This window comes from Vigna unguiculata, chromosome 9 (genome assembly GCF_037176805.1).
Source record: "Vigna unguiculata cultivar grain cowpea cultivar isolate G323 ecotype 2 chromosome 9, ASM3717680v1, whole genome shotgun sequence".
NCBI lineage: Eukaryota > Viridiplantae > Streptophyta > Magnoliopsida > Fabales > Fabaceae > Vigna > Vigna unguiculata.
In genome coordinates, this window is record NC_140800.1 from 30,164,410 (window position 1) to 30,181,107 (window position 16,698).

The 16,698-nt window shown below is 32.2% G+C and overlaps 1 protein-coding gene across 1 annotated transcript; it reads right to left on the reverse strand.

Annotated features, from left to right (window-relative positions):
• Window positions 1-3,954: 3,954 nt before the first annotated feature.
• LOC114162927 (ras-related protein RABC1-like) lies at window positions 3,955-10,034 on the reverse strand. The gene is made up of 7 exons (XM_028046942.2): window positions 9,868-10,034; window positions 9,601-9,731; window positions 9,251-9,319; window positions 9,060-9,125; window positions 7,482-7,603; window positions 4,806-4,934; window positions 3,955-4,572 (listed from the first exon to the last, which is right to left on the reverse strand). Exons 2-7 carry the CDS (start codon window positions 9,725-9,727, stop codon window positions 4,474-4,476), a joined length of 612 nt encoding a protein of 203 aa, XP_027902743.1. The 5' UTR covers window positions 9,728-9,731; window positions 9,868-10,034; the 3' UTR covers window positions 3,955-4,473.
• Window positions 10,035-16,698: the final 6,664 nt, after the last annotated feature.

Here is a 16,698-nt window from a genome sequence, read left to right on the forward strand (position 1 = left end):
TGAAATCACAGCGTTGCCCTAGTTCTAGAGGTAGTGGATTACCAAGGAATTCACTGATGGTTGCTCGATCATAATTGACCCACCTCCCCCTAACTTTAGACCTCTTTTCACCAGGATTGTCCTCAGAATAGGAATTTGCATAGAACTCTGACAATCTCTGGATCAAAATTGGGAAGCGGGTCAGCCAACTTCATCCAATTCCTCCTGATAAGGCCATTCAATAATGGGTCATATTCGTCCAGGAGTAGTACCACCTTTCTTTCTTTGATAAAGACCCATTGCTTTATCTTTTCATATCTTTCTTCTCTTTCGGGGTCTCTAAACAAATTGCTATTTGGCCTTTCAGGAGAAGGGCTACTTGCACGTCTTCTCCTCTTCCTTTTGTTGGGTTCAGTATAGGGAAGTCTAGATGTTGTCTTTGTTCTAGCCATTAACATGCAAGGATGAAAATTAACCCACCAAAAGCATGTCAAGTCAGCTTTCACAAACTTAAAGGACCAACCAAGAACAAAATTAAGTCAAACATTTTGTCAAACAGCTTAGATGCACTCTTAAAATATGAAATTTTGAACCAATCCGTGCATAAACACAAAATGCAACAAACAGAACATGGGCACTATCCTAGGGTTTGGAGTGTACAAAACCGTGACTATGCTTGGTGAAATTGAAGAGAATGAGAAGTAGAACTTACCTTTGGAGTGGAATTAGCAAAGGGAGGAAGAGAATTATGAGTTAAAATGCAGAGAAATGAATGAGTGAAGGTGCGCCCAGAGTGAGAAAGAGAGAATGTGAGCGAGGGTTTGGGGGGAAAGAAAACTGAGCGAGTTCAACCCCTGTCCTCACTTAAGCGCGATTTCTCGCTCGAGCGACAGAATCTCGCTTAAGCGAGATGAGCGTGAGAGAAATATTAAAAAAAATCTTGCGTAGGCGAGATTGTTTCGCCCAAAACACTCTTGGTACAGGGCATTCTCGCCCAGGCGAGCCATGTCTCGCTTAAGCGAGATTATTAGAGAAAATTTTTGGTTTGGTTTTCTGCATATCTTGCCCAGGCGAGAAAGTTGAATTTTGGGGAAAAATTTGGCAGTTTTACAAAGCACAAATTTTTGCCACTTTTCTCAAATGAGATCAACTTGTACTCACTAAAACCATGATCAATTCAGTGCAATTAAACCAGAAACACATATCAAACCATTCTTCAATCAATTCTCTACCATTTCAAAAGGTTTCACAATATCAAAGTAAAGATCAAGCTATCAAACTCAAATTTCACAATTTGGCCAAAACAAGGCAAGTTTTAGCATTCAATGAACTCAATTCTGGCACCAAAACTCATTCCCATGCTTAAAACACCAGTTTTGTTTGAAAACACCAAAAGTGCATGGTTTTCCTTATTGAGACGATTGGATGCTAAAAACTCACCTTTTTACACATAAACAGAGAATTATAAACACAAACACATAATTACATACACAAATACATTTAATCACACAAGATGAATTGAAGTGCAAGAACATAATCAAAACACTGGATTGCCTCCCATGAGTGCAGGATAGCTCTTAGGATTTTGATGGCTACCATGAGTGGTTAAACTCCTATCTTAGGATTGAATGTAATCGACTCGAACTTGGATGTAATCGACTCGAACTTGGATGTAATCTGGTGATATTTATATATAGCATTTCTATTTCTACTCAATATTGGTATTATTGTTTTGTTCTTAATTCTTGATTCTATCTGAGCAATAGATGTCCTAGTTTTTATTTTTGGATCTGACTGGAAAGTAAAATCTGATTTGAACAACGATACTTGATATACTGTGATGTTAGGAATAGATCTCAATATATCAATTGCTTATAACACTCGACCATAATGCTGGATAGTTTGTTGAATATGTGAGGATCAATATTCAGGGAACTAATCTTATGAATTTTATATGTGAGGAATCGGTATAAATGATTTTTTGGTGTTGAATCAATATGGTATTTTCATGTTATATATTATATTCATCTAGATTACAAACAAGGGAGATAGATGAAATTCAATCCCAGTTTCTTTTATTGAACTTTTCTAAATTTTCTGTTTTTATTGTATCACTTTATGCAAGTTATTTAACAATCAAGGATGTATCAAATTAAAATCTTTATACATATGCCGATGGAGATAATTATCTATTTCAACTGAATCCGTTCCTCTGGGTTCGACACTCTTACTTAAAAATCATTATACTACAATTGACTTTTGGTACGCTTGTCAAGAGATCAACGTGAACCAAATATTCTAAGATGGTTCATCTAGATTTCTTTTGGTGCTTTATCCTTCAACTTCTTTGTAGGACACTTGTTCAATGCATAAACAATAGTGGATATTGCTTCTCCCAAGAATGAGTGTGGTAGTTTCTTCTAGTTTAACATGTTTTAAAGCATATTGAGAATAGTTTTGTTCCTTCTCTTTGCCAAGCCATTGTGTTGAGAAGTATAGGGAGTCATGACTTCATGTTCTATACCATTCTTTGCACAAAAATTCTTGAAGGCTTTAGAAGTGTATTCTCCCCCTCCATATATCATGAGATTTTTAATAGCCTTCTCACTATGTTTCTCAATAGCAACCTTGAATCTCTCGAAGATTGTTAAGATATCACTCTTAGCCTTTATCATATATAACCACATCATGCGACTATACTCATCTACAAAAGAAACAAAGTACTTGTTTTGTCCTAAAGAAGATACTTCAAAAGGACCACATACATCAAAATATACTACATGCAACAATTTAGTAGCTCTCATATGAATGTGAGACTTGAAAACATTTCCTGGTTGTTTTCCAAACAAACATTCTTCACACATTTTTTCAGGTATAGAGATATTAGGTAATACAATCACCATTTTCTTGTCCGTTAATTGCTTCAAACTCTAGAAATTTGAATGGTCAACCCTCATTTGCCAAATCCAATTTGATTTGTCTCTGAAGCATTAACTTTCCACCTTGTGCAGTTTGGTTTGAAATGTTCTATTCTTTGACAAAAAAGACTTTAACACCAATCTTTTTCTCAAGTCATAAATCTTCAGAAGATTATCCTTCATGGTGACCGAGAAGCCTTTCTCAACTAGAAACATATAATACATTCTCAATGATTGTTATCTTGTCTCCATCTCTTTCGATCACAATGTCACCAACACCTGCAACTGTTATGGTGCTATCATTAGCAAGCCTTACTTTGCTCTGTCTACTTGTATCAAGATTGGAAAGCCATTATTTGTGCCCAGTTGTGTGATTGTTTTTCAACAACTTTGTTGACACTTTACGACAATAATTTCAACTCATGGGCCTCCAGCAATGGAGCTCTTCTACCTTCATCTTTTCAATGTTCTTAGACTCTTCTATTGCGACTACAATGTAGTCGAACTTGGAGGATAATGTCCACAAGATTTTCTCCACCATATTCCGTTTTGTCACCACTTCTCCACATGCTCTTATGGAATTCACTAGCAACTGAAGCTTCTCGACCAAGCATGAATAACAATTCATGTCTTTTGAGGGACTGCAACTTTACTTTCTTGGTCTTCTCAGCACCTCCATATGCTCTTTGCATAACATCCCAAGTCCCCTTAGCTGTCTTGACTTTGAAATTTTCTCAAAGTTGATAAGATCCACACACTGATGGAGAAGACGTGTCTTGACGTCTTTTTTTCTTGGTTGCAGCATCATCCTTCTTACGATTGCCTTACTTTTACAGTTTCCAAGACTTCTTGATAACTACTAATGATCTTCATTCTTATCACTCAGTGGTCATGGTCATAATTTCTGCCATCCAGAATTGGCAAGGTGGACAGAAAATTTTTTCCTACGTTTAAAGCCATCACTAGCGTATAAGGTCCCAGTCTTCTTTGCTCTAAATACCACTTGTTAGAAGAAGGCAAATGAAGAATAGAGAGATATTTCTAAGTATACCTCAATTTTATTACTGTACAAATGGTTTTACAAGTATGACTCTATTTATAGAGCCAACTACAACATACAACCTTTACTTGAATTAGTTACAACAGTGAATAAATTTAAATTTGTGCATATGTGAAAGCTCGTCTTCCTCCCAATGACTTCTCCGTAGAGAACATGCCCGTCTGGTTTATTGACAAAAACTGTAGTCCTATACAATTGTTTTCATTCTACCATACAATTTGAACTGGTTTCCGTAAGATGATATCAACTATTCTTGCACGTCTATAAATGAAATTAAATGTGACTAAACGATAAACTATAAAATCCAAAAAAAAAAAGCAGGTAAGCAACCATCATGATCATGCTACATATAACATTCAAGTCAAATCAGGAACATTCATTTTGGAGGCTTTTTCAGCAGCTGGTATAAATAATCAATAAACTAGTGTTAGAACTTTGATTCTGGAAACTGATTCAGTGCCCGTGGAGATCTATCTATGCAGTTTGTTTGGAGTGAAAATAGCTAGCCTCTTAATATCAGCAACAACTAGTTGTGGCATCGTTGGCTGGCTTGTCCTTAAATATGTTCTTTTTACTCTTAGCGCCCTCTGCTATGAGGCTAGGCGTATCCAGAATCTGGTGCACATACATTACAATAAAAAAGTTAGCCATTTTCTATGATATTAAGAGTTGATTATCACGATTCATAGAATGCTTATCCGTTTCCAAGTTTCCCATGTTATGGACCAAAGTTATCTCTGTATATGGTGGACATATGCACATATATATATATATATATATATATATATATGTGTGTGTGTGTGTGTGTGTGTGTGTGTGTGTGTGTGTGTGTGTGTTACTCAGCATACCTTTAGAACAAGTTCTTCAAAGCATTGTTGTACGTTAACTCGAGTTTTAGCGCTGCATTCGATAAATAGGCAACCACACTCCCGGGCAAAGTCTACTGCCTCTTTCTTGGTTACAACTCTATCACTCTCCTGAAAAGAAAATGTTATCCACATGCATGTCATGTCCTCTAACGAAGACCGTGAAAAGAAATATTTAGTGATGGTGACAGGTTCTAATATCACACACAAATCCAAGATTTGAAATAGTCTTATATCGACGGAACAAATTGAAAATCAGATTTGCAATGGTAACCTATTGCCGATGAATCAAGTTAGTTCAAGATTTCTATTAAACTAAATACAACAAGCCATGCAAACAAACCTTCCTACGTATCTTTCTTTAAAACAAAACTAATACATAAAGAATCCTCCTAGAGGAAAGAAGATAAGCAATTAAGGTTAGGAATCAAGAGGACTCAGAAGTCAAAAGTACTCAACTAAAAACAAAACATAACTAAGACAAGATTAGCCGAAAACTGCTCCCCAATAACGGTATACATCTATCATTGAAAACCAGAAATTGTATAATGCTGAGTATATATAATTTTTTTTTACATGAATGAAGATTAATTAGAAGATGAAGAGAGAGCATATAGTTATGCATAGTAATTAGTCTCAAATAACAAATGCTTTATGGCTTGGCCTAAGAGTACCATTAGTTGTATAGTGCATAATAGGATGACTGCTATTCTAAATTTTTATATAGACATTAATTAAGTTATGGTATGTACGTATAATAGGTTTTATTTTACTCAATGAGGTCAGCTATACAGAACACTTAATATCATTGAACTAATATTAAAAACAATTAAAAAAATAACCAAGAATTCATGACATTCATAGTTAATAATATCTCATAGGTTTTAAGCAAAAGAAACAAGTGAGAATAGGTGCTCAACAGAGAAAAATTCATATGAGAGGTGATCTTGAGTTCAAAGTAGAGAAAATATTTGTTGGTGGGTTTCGTTGGAGATGAGCAGTGTTAAGACAAAAATGATTTGATTCAACTCCACACATTAGCTAATAAGTGTAACCCCTCTCTGACTATAATAAGTAATACCAAGATTTGGTATATCTAATAAGTTTATTAAGTGTGAATCAACCTAAGATTGCTTCTAGTCCAAATAGATGTTTTTTGACTTTCATTGGATGTCTTAGAGAACCAACAAACAACCAAATACTAGATGTCAAATAAACAGAGGAAATAGAAGTCTCATGAGTTATCATCAAATTATCCTAATTTTTGGATGTTATATAAAGAAACATTAGATGACTTACACAAAAGCATTAGAAGGTTGATGTTTTAAACAGTTATGATCTCTACATACGATCCAATAGCATAGTGGACGCTCAAGAAGGTTATCCACATGTTTTAAAAGAACAAACTTAAAAACTTCAAAGATCTTGACACACGCACAACCTACTTCCCGAGCAACTAATGCTCGTTACAGTGCAGCCAATACAATCAACATAGTTACATAGATTAAACATATCTTTTTACTCAACAAAAGGAGTATAACAGTGAGTGTCAGTAAGAATTCAAACATATATTTTGAAAAGCTCTAATACCAAGGACAACACATAAGCACTAGGTCACTCTGAATCTTTTTGCAATTGCTATAAATAGAAACTCGCTCTGCACATAAAAACTTAACGAAACATCCACGAAAGACTCATTTGCATGCATAAGCCCTTATTCTTTCCTTCTTTAAGGCTTCTACTGCTTGATAAACTTTGTCTATTAGACAACTTGTAAAAGAGTATGCTTTCATTATATATCCTTCATGTTTGTGTGAGGTTAGATTTTAGACAATGAGTGATAGTATTTCATATACATTCAGTTGAGTGTGAAACCTAGTAAAAACATTTTATTATTGTATAGTCACGAAAGACTTTATGTATTTAGTCAGGAGAGACATTCTGTACTCACCACTAAACTCAAGGGAGTGTAGTAGATGGTCTCGAAAAACTTTATTTATTTATGTAACCCAGAAGTGACACTAAAAATTACTTGTAAACAATTGATTGTTTAGTGGAACCCTTTGCAATTTGCACCGAAGGGATGAATCAGTATATAAACCAAAGTATTCATTGTATCTTTTTATTACTCATGTAGTGTTTCTCTTAGTGTCTTTGTAGTCCGAAAGAACATTGTAAAAACCTTTTGAGAACACTTTAAAATTTATAGACAACCCCCTTCATACGTCTAATTGAACGACTTGAGAAAATCTTCAACATAATGTTTCAGCTCTACTTAAACCCTCATTTCAGAACTAACCTTTTCTTTGATGTGGGAGCTGGTCGAAGAAGAAGAGTGTCCCACCTTAGACAAATGCCCAGGAAACTATGTCCTATTAGTGTTTTCTTTTCTTTTTTTTTAAGTTAGAACGGTAGTAAATCTCAAGTTTGTCTTAACCTTTTCTAAAGAGTGCTACGTAGCATGTCCAATGGCTAGTGTAAGTGCTTAATCTCCATGAAAAATGTTATTATTTTTTTTCTCATAGATTGAAATAAACTCATCATATTGAGATTAGTTAACATCATAGATAAATGGTGGCGTTATATCACTTATAATTTATTTCATCAGATTAAGTTCCCGATAACTATGTAACTAAAACTTGGCATAATAGAAGATACCTTATCCACTTTGTTTCCAACAAGCATCTTGATGCATTCTGAATTTGTTGAATAAAGTTCTATTTCCTTTGACCATATTTCAGAGAGATTCGTAAACGTTTCCCGCCGAGTTACATCATAAACTGCATCAGTTTGAGAAAAATAAAGATCCCGTAAAATTTAAAAATATATCTCCAGGAAGTTCTATTTCCTTATTTCCAAATCAATGCATCATTCCTACTAACAACAGCTAAATTAACTTAATAAGCCAAAGCATGATATATGTAGGAAATTTTTTTTATAAGCAGAGAAAAGTGGACATAAAGAAGCTTATCTTTACCCTGTGCTTTCATACAGGCACCTTCACCTTTCATTTCATCCCTATATTAATCCTATATCGGTGGCCCCTTCTGTTAAATAGATTTAAGTCGCTTATGAAAATAATCATGTCCACTAAATTGTTTTATATTTTTATAAATCACTTTTTTAGAAAAATTTTAAAAAGTAAAATTAATCGAGAATTCATAAAGGAAGGTAAAACAGACTTACTTTCATGTTTGGTGGCTTCAACAATCATTGGTTAGTATGTAAGGTATGATATTTTTGGCGAATTAAATATTTTTCTCTTCATTTCTTATTACGTAAGGGAAGAGATTTCAATCCAGTTTTTGCTTAAATACACTAAAAAGTCTGAAACTATTGCTAAGAAAAAGACTTACTTCCAATTCAAGCAAAAATGGCAGAGAAATTAGTTCAGATAGTGAAAGATGAATGGGTAGCAAAGCCTAACTCCAAGGGCCTGCACAGGTCAACATTTTAGACCCTTGGTAAGACATTTGAAAAGTTTATTGCAGCAGTTTATTTACAAGTTAGTAAATTTGGCCCCCACGCAAAAAAAAAAAAAAAAAGCCAGAGCTTCATGACTCAGCTTTCGGATGCCTGCAAGAAGTTGTTGAGTTCTTTACATCCTTTGGTAAGTCTTTGAATTCTTTATACAAAGTGCTTTTGAGCAGCTAAAGCTTCTTCACAAGTACCTAGATTTACTTGTTTGTTCTTGGTCTGATATGTTCCATGAAGATAAACTTAAAACTAAAAATGCTACCTGATATGGTTTTTTGTAAGCATGAAACTTGAAAATGGACCAGCGATGATTTTCCTTTACTCTTTTCTCAACTAAGAAATAACTCATTGGACAATGTGATTTACAAAATTAAAAAATAAACCAATGATCTAGATTCATTTTAAATAAATGGCCCTGATTCAGTCACTGTTACTGACTTAAACCAAGTTAATAAAAGGGTCTATGGACATAATACGAGGAGTTTGAGGACTAACCACAAAGTAAAAGTTGAAGACTTCAATTATAAAAGTTGTATAGTTCAAGCTGGCAGTTTACAGTTTTTCCTTTATTATTTACTGAACAATGTCTTCTATCATTTATCAATCAATGTATAGTTAAGCTCTCTAAGCAACGTGAATGCTTTTCAACTCTCACAATGATATGTTGAAGTGATATTCATGCAAATTCAAAACATTTCACCCAATTAATAAATATGACTGGGAGGGTGGTGAATGAGAAGACAGAGAATTGAAACTCACCCATAATGATCCCTTGTGCCCCTCGGTAATAAGAACTCGTTAATGTTCTGAATCTCTCTTGACCAGCTGCATAATTAAATCACACCACATCATTATCCATACTTAGCACTACTATACTGAGCAAAAATTTGCAGAAACATAATCTTATAAACTGGAACATCAATCATAAATAAATAGACATAGGTGAAAACCTGTGTCCCAAATGGCTAGCTTCAGCCTTTTCCCTTCGATGTCCAAAAACTTTACCTTAAAGTCAACCCCTACATTGAGACATCAAACAAACAAGATATAAAAGCATGAACCTCTAGATCACCTTGTTTTTTTTTCAAACAATCAGAGGGCATTATGCATAAACAAGAACAATAGTGACATTTCACACTGAATAGCAAACTGTAGCATTAGCAATCCTATGGCCTGTGACAATGACAATGATATGCGTAACCCATGATTAAAAAACAAAGGAACACGAGTTACGGAAATGTGCAAAAAATAAGTATAAATATAAATATATATATATATATATATATATATATAAACGAACCAATTGTGGGAGAAAGATCTTCAAAGGAATCAGAAGTGAAACTGAGGAGGAGACTACTCTTGCCAACACCCGAGTCCCCAATCATCAACAACTTAAACAAATAGTCGAATTCCGGGGATGAATCCATCGCACTGATTCAACGATCAAATAGCAATTTAAAACAAAATAATCAAACGCACATTTGATTCTGAAACTCATTTGATCAATAAGAAAAATGTGCATTGACATCAAAATAGTGATTAAAAAAACAGAGAGAAATTAGCATACCTAAGATTATTTAGAGAAACAAAGAACTGGTAGCAGAGGAATTCAGAATGCAACAATAACAAGGAAAATAAAACGGAACTTTGTCCGAATTACCGGGTCACCGTTCCACTTTTTTTCTTTTTTTCTCCCCTTCAGACACTCAATTTTTTCTAATCATTATCATTATTCTGAGATTTAATTTTTGTCACTATCACTCACTCGCCACCATTACCATGACAAACATTGAACAAATCACTAAAATAAATTGCAAGATTTAACAAAAAAAGAGAGAGACTAAATAATCAATGCATTGTTTGATAATGAGTAAGATAAATTAAAGGTTTTGAGTTTAATTTATTTGAATTGTTAGTATATTTTTAAGAAAATTATTAAAAAATCAATAAATTTATTATGTGTGTACTATTTGTTCAAAATTCAAATAGACATAATTACTGTTTATCTTCCATGTATTTTTTTTTTTTGGTACGGAATAGAAATTTAACTAAAAGATTAAAACATTTGAAAGTAATAAAAGAAAGTGAATTGGAATAATTAAAATATTGATGTTCCTCGATGGGTATACGTGGCAGCCATTTTTTTCTGTAAGTGGTATGAGATGCTGCCAAACTTTTATACTTAAACATATTAGTATATTCAGGCTTTTATGTATTAATTTTTTTTATCGACAAGCTTATGTCCTCATTTATATTATACAAGATATTTATTCATTAAAGATTTACCACTATATTGCTTAGAATTCCATTTCCTTTTGCGGCTTTTGGGTTCAAAAATTACGAAAATCTTCAACATAACTAAGTTACAATCAAATTTAGAATATTTTAAGAAAAGTACTCAAAAATTTATTAAATCTTTTCTATATTTTAAGAATAATTGCTACATAAGAAATAATAAACTAGATCTGGATAGAAGGCCAATTGCATAAACTTCTGCATTAAGACAATAATAGACTAATAAATTATATATATATATATATATATATATATATATATATATATATATATATATATATATATAATAGTAAGTGTATTTTTTATGCATAGTGTGAGTGAGTGAGTTTATAATATTTTTTAAAGAATTAATGTAATATATATAATAAAATATAAATGTTATTGATACAAAGTATTGATAGATTTTGTCGATGATTTATTTCCAAAAAGAAAAAATAGATCTTCATATTTTAGTCTTTTCTCCTTATATTTTTTTAGTAAATATCTAGCTTGACTAGTAAAAAATTGAGGAAGTGGCGAGTTGATTTTTATATAATTTTTTCTCGCATTTTAATATTAGCAAAAAAAAATCAAAGTTTCGTTTGAAAATTGTTGAAATGAAGTCAAGATCATTAGTAATTTCTTGATAAATAGACTTTCATCTGTGTTTTAAAAGGCTGTTGTTTAACATTAAGTACTTTATTAATACATTAAGTTCACTTTAACAACTAACATGATTGGAGAGAGAAGTTAAAATAAGCTTTACCTTGTGTTTGGATGCAGCATTTCAACCATACTTAGAAATTGAAATGTTTTGCATTTGAATTGCTTGCAATTAAATTTCATTCATTTTTTAAATAATTTGTTTGGATGAGGAAATTAAAATACCTTACATTTCAATTTTTTGTTTGGAAAAAAAATTGAATTTATTGTGAGATAAAATTTAATTTTAACAATATTTATTTTAGGCTTAATTATGTTTTGAGTTCATGATAAATTTGGAAACCCGACGAACAAGAAGGGCCCGACGACACGAACAAATCCGACGACCCGGACGAGCTCGATGACCTAGATGGGTCGACGACCTGGACAGGTCTGATGACTCGGACGGGCCTTCCAAACCATCGGGCCCGCCTGGGTCGTCGGACTCGTCTAGATAGTTTGACTCGTCCGAGTTGTTGGGGTCGTTTGTGTCGTTGGGACCATCCATGTCGTCGGGCTCGTCTGGATCGTCGGGCTTGAAGGTTTGGAAGGGTCTGCCCGGGTTGTCGGGCCCGTCTAGGTCGTCAGACCCGTCTAGGTTGTCGGGCCCGTCTAGGTCATCGGACTCGACAGTTTGGAAGGGCTCGTTCGGGTCATCGAACAGTCCGTGTCGTAGGGTCTGTCTGGGTCGTCAGGCTCATCCGGGTCGTCGGGCCCGTTTGGGTCGTCAGACCAGTTTGGATTTTCAGTCCCGTCAGATCATTGGTCTTGTCCGGATAGTCTGCCCCGTCCGAATCGTCGAGCCATTTTGGGTCGTCAGGCCTGTTCTAGTCGTAAGGCCTATTCGAGTCGTCAGGCCTGTCTGGGTCGACGGACGGGCTCGTCTGGATCATCGAGCTCATTTAGGTCGTCGAACCCGTCTGGGTTGTCTGGGTCGTCGGGCCCGTTGGGCTTGTCTGGGTCGTCGGACCCGTCTGGATCGTCGAGCCCATTCGGGTCGTTGGACCCGTCTAGGTCGTCGGCCCTGTTTGAGTCGTCGGACCCGTCTGGATCATCGAGCCCATTCGGGTTGTCGGACCCGTCTGAATCGTCGATCCCGTTTGTGTCATCGGGCCTACCAAAAAGTCTAGAATGTGAGGTTGAGTAAGAAGAATTTCAAATTTCACCTATTTTGAGGGCATTTGAATTTCTATTAATTTAGCTAATTGAAATCCCTCAAAAAAATGCTTGCATTTGAAATACTTTTTAATTTTTGTATCCAAACAAAGCATTTCATTACAAAGAAATCTAAATTCTTCAAAAGAATGAATTACTTCGTTAAAATGCTCTATCCAAACACACTCTTAGTTATGGAAGAACCATAGTCAATACAAACATCATTGAAAAAAAGATAATGCTAACCAGTGTTCTAAGGGCATTGGTTAAGGAATAATAAACGTGCTTTGATATCATTATTTTTATATTGAAAACTGAAATAATTAAATACAGTAATTAAAATAGTATAAATGCACATAATCAATTTTATAAAGACAAAAATACCCTTTTAAATGTGTAGACAATAACTTACTGTTACAAAACAAGATTTTGAAATTTTTAAGGTCTACTAAAAAGAAAAAAAAATCAATTAAGTCTTAAATTGACACTTTAATTATTCCTTTTTTGTAACATTTTTAGATGTTTAACACTATTTTTTTTGTTGGTTTTTCTGTTAATTTATACTTTCTTATGTTATTTTTTTTTAAGTTTTAGATGTTTAACACTATTTTTTTGTTGGTTTTTTGTTAATTTAAATTTTCTTATATCTAATTTTTAGCAACATTAAAATATAGTTATTTTATTATTTAATTAGTTTTTAAATTTTATTTGTGAACATTAAATAAAATATTAAATACACATGTACAATATTTATGGGCATTTTTGTCTTTTAAAGAAAATAAAGTTGCATTAATGATTATTAGGTCAGGTTTTATTTAATATTACACTTATCTATGTACTTTTGTAGGATCAATGTATATTAATTATCTTTAACCAGTGCCCTAAGGGCACTAGTTAGCAAGACCCTTGAAAAAAGGAGAATGCTAACCAGTGCCCTTAGGACACTGGTTAAGGAATCATTAATGTGCATTGGTACTATAATTTTTACATTGAAAACTGAAATAATTAAATACATTAATTAAAATAGTATAAATGCATATTACATTTTTTTTAAAGACAAAAATATCCTTTTAATTTTTAGACAATATGTTTTTTATACAATTAGGACTTTGGAATTTTTAAAGTCTTTACTCAAAATTGATACTTTAATTATTTTTTTTATAATTTTAGATGTTCAACACTATTTTTTTTCCTGATTTTTTTGTTAATTTCAACTTTTTTATGTTTAATTATATTTAAACATTAAAATACATTTATTTTATTATTTTATTATTTTTATTAATAAATATTAAATAAAATATTAAATACATATGTACATCACTTATGGGTATTTTTGTCCTTTAATTAAAATAAAATTGCATTAATAGTTGTTAGGTCAGATTTTAATTAATATTACACTTAACTATGTACTTTTGTAAAATTTTGTGTATATTAACTATCCTTAACCAGTGCCCTTAAGGCACTGGTTAGCAAGACCCTTGAAAAAAATAGGAAATTAATGATGATTTGGAATTGTTGTTATATTTAAAAAGTAGATTTTTGTCATAATTTTTTTTATGTAAATGTGAAATTCAATTAAAGTGTTGTAATGAAGTATGATAGCAAGGCGAGACGATAGGAAATGGTTTCATTATCTCACATAGTAACGAGTATATTTATACTTTGCCCATATTCATTTTATTATTGTTCCCATATCAATTAATTTTTCTATAAAAAAATAAAAAAGACTTTAAAAAAATACAATATTAACAAATATTCGATATAAAAAACGACATGCATATTCTCTTGTCTTCAATGTCAACTATTTAAAAAAAAATTATCATTGTATATATTTGAGATCATAATATCAAATAATAAATAGATAAAAGTGAAAAAATGATATAAAATACTTCACAGTTATTGATAAATAAAACTTAACGACGGACAAAACATTTATAAATTTTGAAATATTAATGAAACAAAATTGATAAAATTAAAAAGTATTTTAAAAAAGTTATAAAAAAACAAATGTTCAAATTTAAAATAATTCAAATGTTTCTTTACTAATCTCTTTTTTTATACACCAATAAAAAGTATATTAAATGAAATTGGACAGAGAAAAAATATTGAACTAATATTAATTCAAATTTAAACATAAATATTTCATCTTTTAAAATTTAATCTACATTAGATGTTGTAAACAAGATTTATGACAATAACATTAAATTATTATATTATAGTAAATAAAAGATTTTTATACAAAAGTGATGGTGAAATTACATTTATGATAATGAATTAGAAAAGAAAAATAAATATATAAAAAATCATTGAAATAGTATTTTACATAATAAAAATAAACAAGTAAAATTATTAAGAAGTAAAAATGATTAAATGATATGATACACTATTGAATAAAATTGCAGAAAGAAAAAAATGTATACTTAATGGTGTGATCAGATGAAAAATACCTTGAAAATTTAAGAAAGTTTTCTAGATATAAAATATTCAAACTATTGAGAGGTAATGAAAATTGTTTTAGCAAAATAGTACTTTTTTCAAATAAAACAAAAATTAAGGACCAAAGAGAATAAAAAAAAGTTTTCATATTATCTAGTAAATGAAGTATTTACATGATTCAACACTTGAAATTGAGAGTCAAAATTTCTTATGTGATAAGAGATAAACAATAAATAAAAATATTAAGGAGTAAAAATTATCAAATGTGAGACCTGAAATCTTTTTTTTTTTACTGAAATTGATAATACACAATCAAACATAATCACAAAAAAGAATGTGTAATCAAATTTGTGATAAGAGGAAAATACCTTGAAGAAAAGAGTTGATTTTGTAAATATAGATTTAATTAGTATTTTGATCTTTATATTAAAGATAAATATCTAATTATTTTAATATTTTTTACTCCATTGAGTTTCAAAATTTTGTTTCAAATCGTGCAATGACCACCCTTTTGTTAAATTGACCTTAACATATATTTGGTGATGTCACGTGTCAATATCTTGAATTAGTATTATTTTTTTCTTCTTTTTTGATTATTTTTCATCCTTCATTTTCTCTTTCTTTCTCTCGATAATACCCTTTCCATCTCCTTCCTTCTCTTCCTCTCCCATACCACCCTTCCATCTTCTTTTTCATCTTTCACACATAATCCAAACATACAGTTAAATTATAAAAAACTTAAGCAACTATTTGAAACACATGTATACATATGCATAATGAGTGAATACTTTAAAAATTTTACATTATTCATAGTTGTACGACAAAGATGTTTAGCTTTAGGTTGTCTTATGCAATTTCTACCATAATGGACATATGTGTATAAACTAAGGCACCATCACTCTTACCTATATAGTATCATCCCATGGCTCCTTCATTGAATATGTACCTATATATGGTCATAGGAACCTCCATCGATGCGGTCATAGAATCATCGATATATAATTGTTTCTTCTTTCTAATATGAAGTTTTGTCCAATGTTTGTGTTGTACATAAAAATTAATTTGAATATATTATAGGGCTAAAAAGTAATTCAAATGTAATAACATTTGTGCTAAGTTATATTTAAAGTGTTTGATGTTAGTCTAACAAGATTTCCAGGCTACCCTATGAAAGATATGATAGTTTGCACAAGGGTAATAACCTTGGATATCAACATACGAAACATAATCCTTTTCCACATGAATTTCACCATAGGGAAAGGGGGAGGAATATGTTGGAAAGTTGTTAGTGATGGGGAAAACAACAACAAACAATATACCAGAGAATGCAGCGGATATAATTTCCCCTAACTTGCAAGAATCTATGAGGAGCAATAATCAAAGAGCAGCAATAATAAATCACCAAAAGCACAAATAAAGACACCAAGATTTTTAACGTGGAAAACCCCTCAAATCAAGGGTAAAAACCACGAGTTGTCCAGACCAAAGAAATAGCTCCACTATGATCAACAAGAGTACAAAAGAATCTCAATCAATAGCACAAATTAGTGCCAACACCCAACCAAATACCAAAGCAACAAAGCTTTCAAATAGAGAAGAACAAGAGGGGAAAACCTCTACAAATCACTGCTGCAGTGCGAAATTAATATCTCCCAACTCAGACCTCGTATCAAAGATCCAACCAGTCAGAATGAAGAGCAATGAGTTCCGAACCTGCTGTAAAAATTTCAGCCCGATCCAACGGTGAACGAATCCGCAGCGCCGAATTTACTGCGACAGCTCTATGAAAAACGTGAACAGAATTTTCTCTCTACCTCTCCCTCTATGTGTT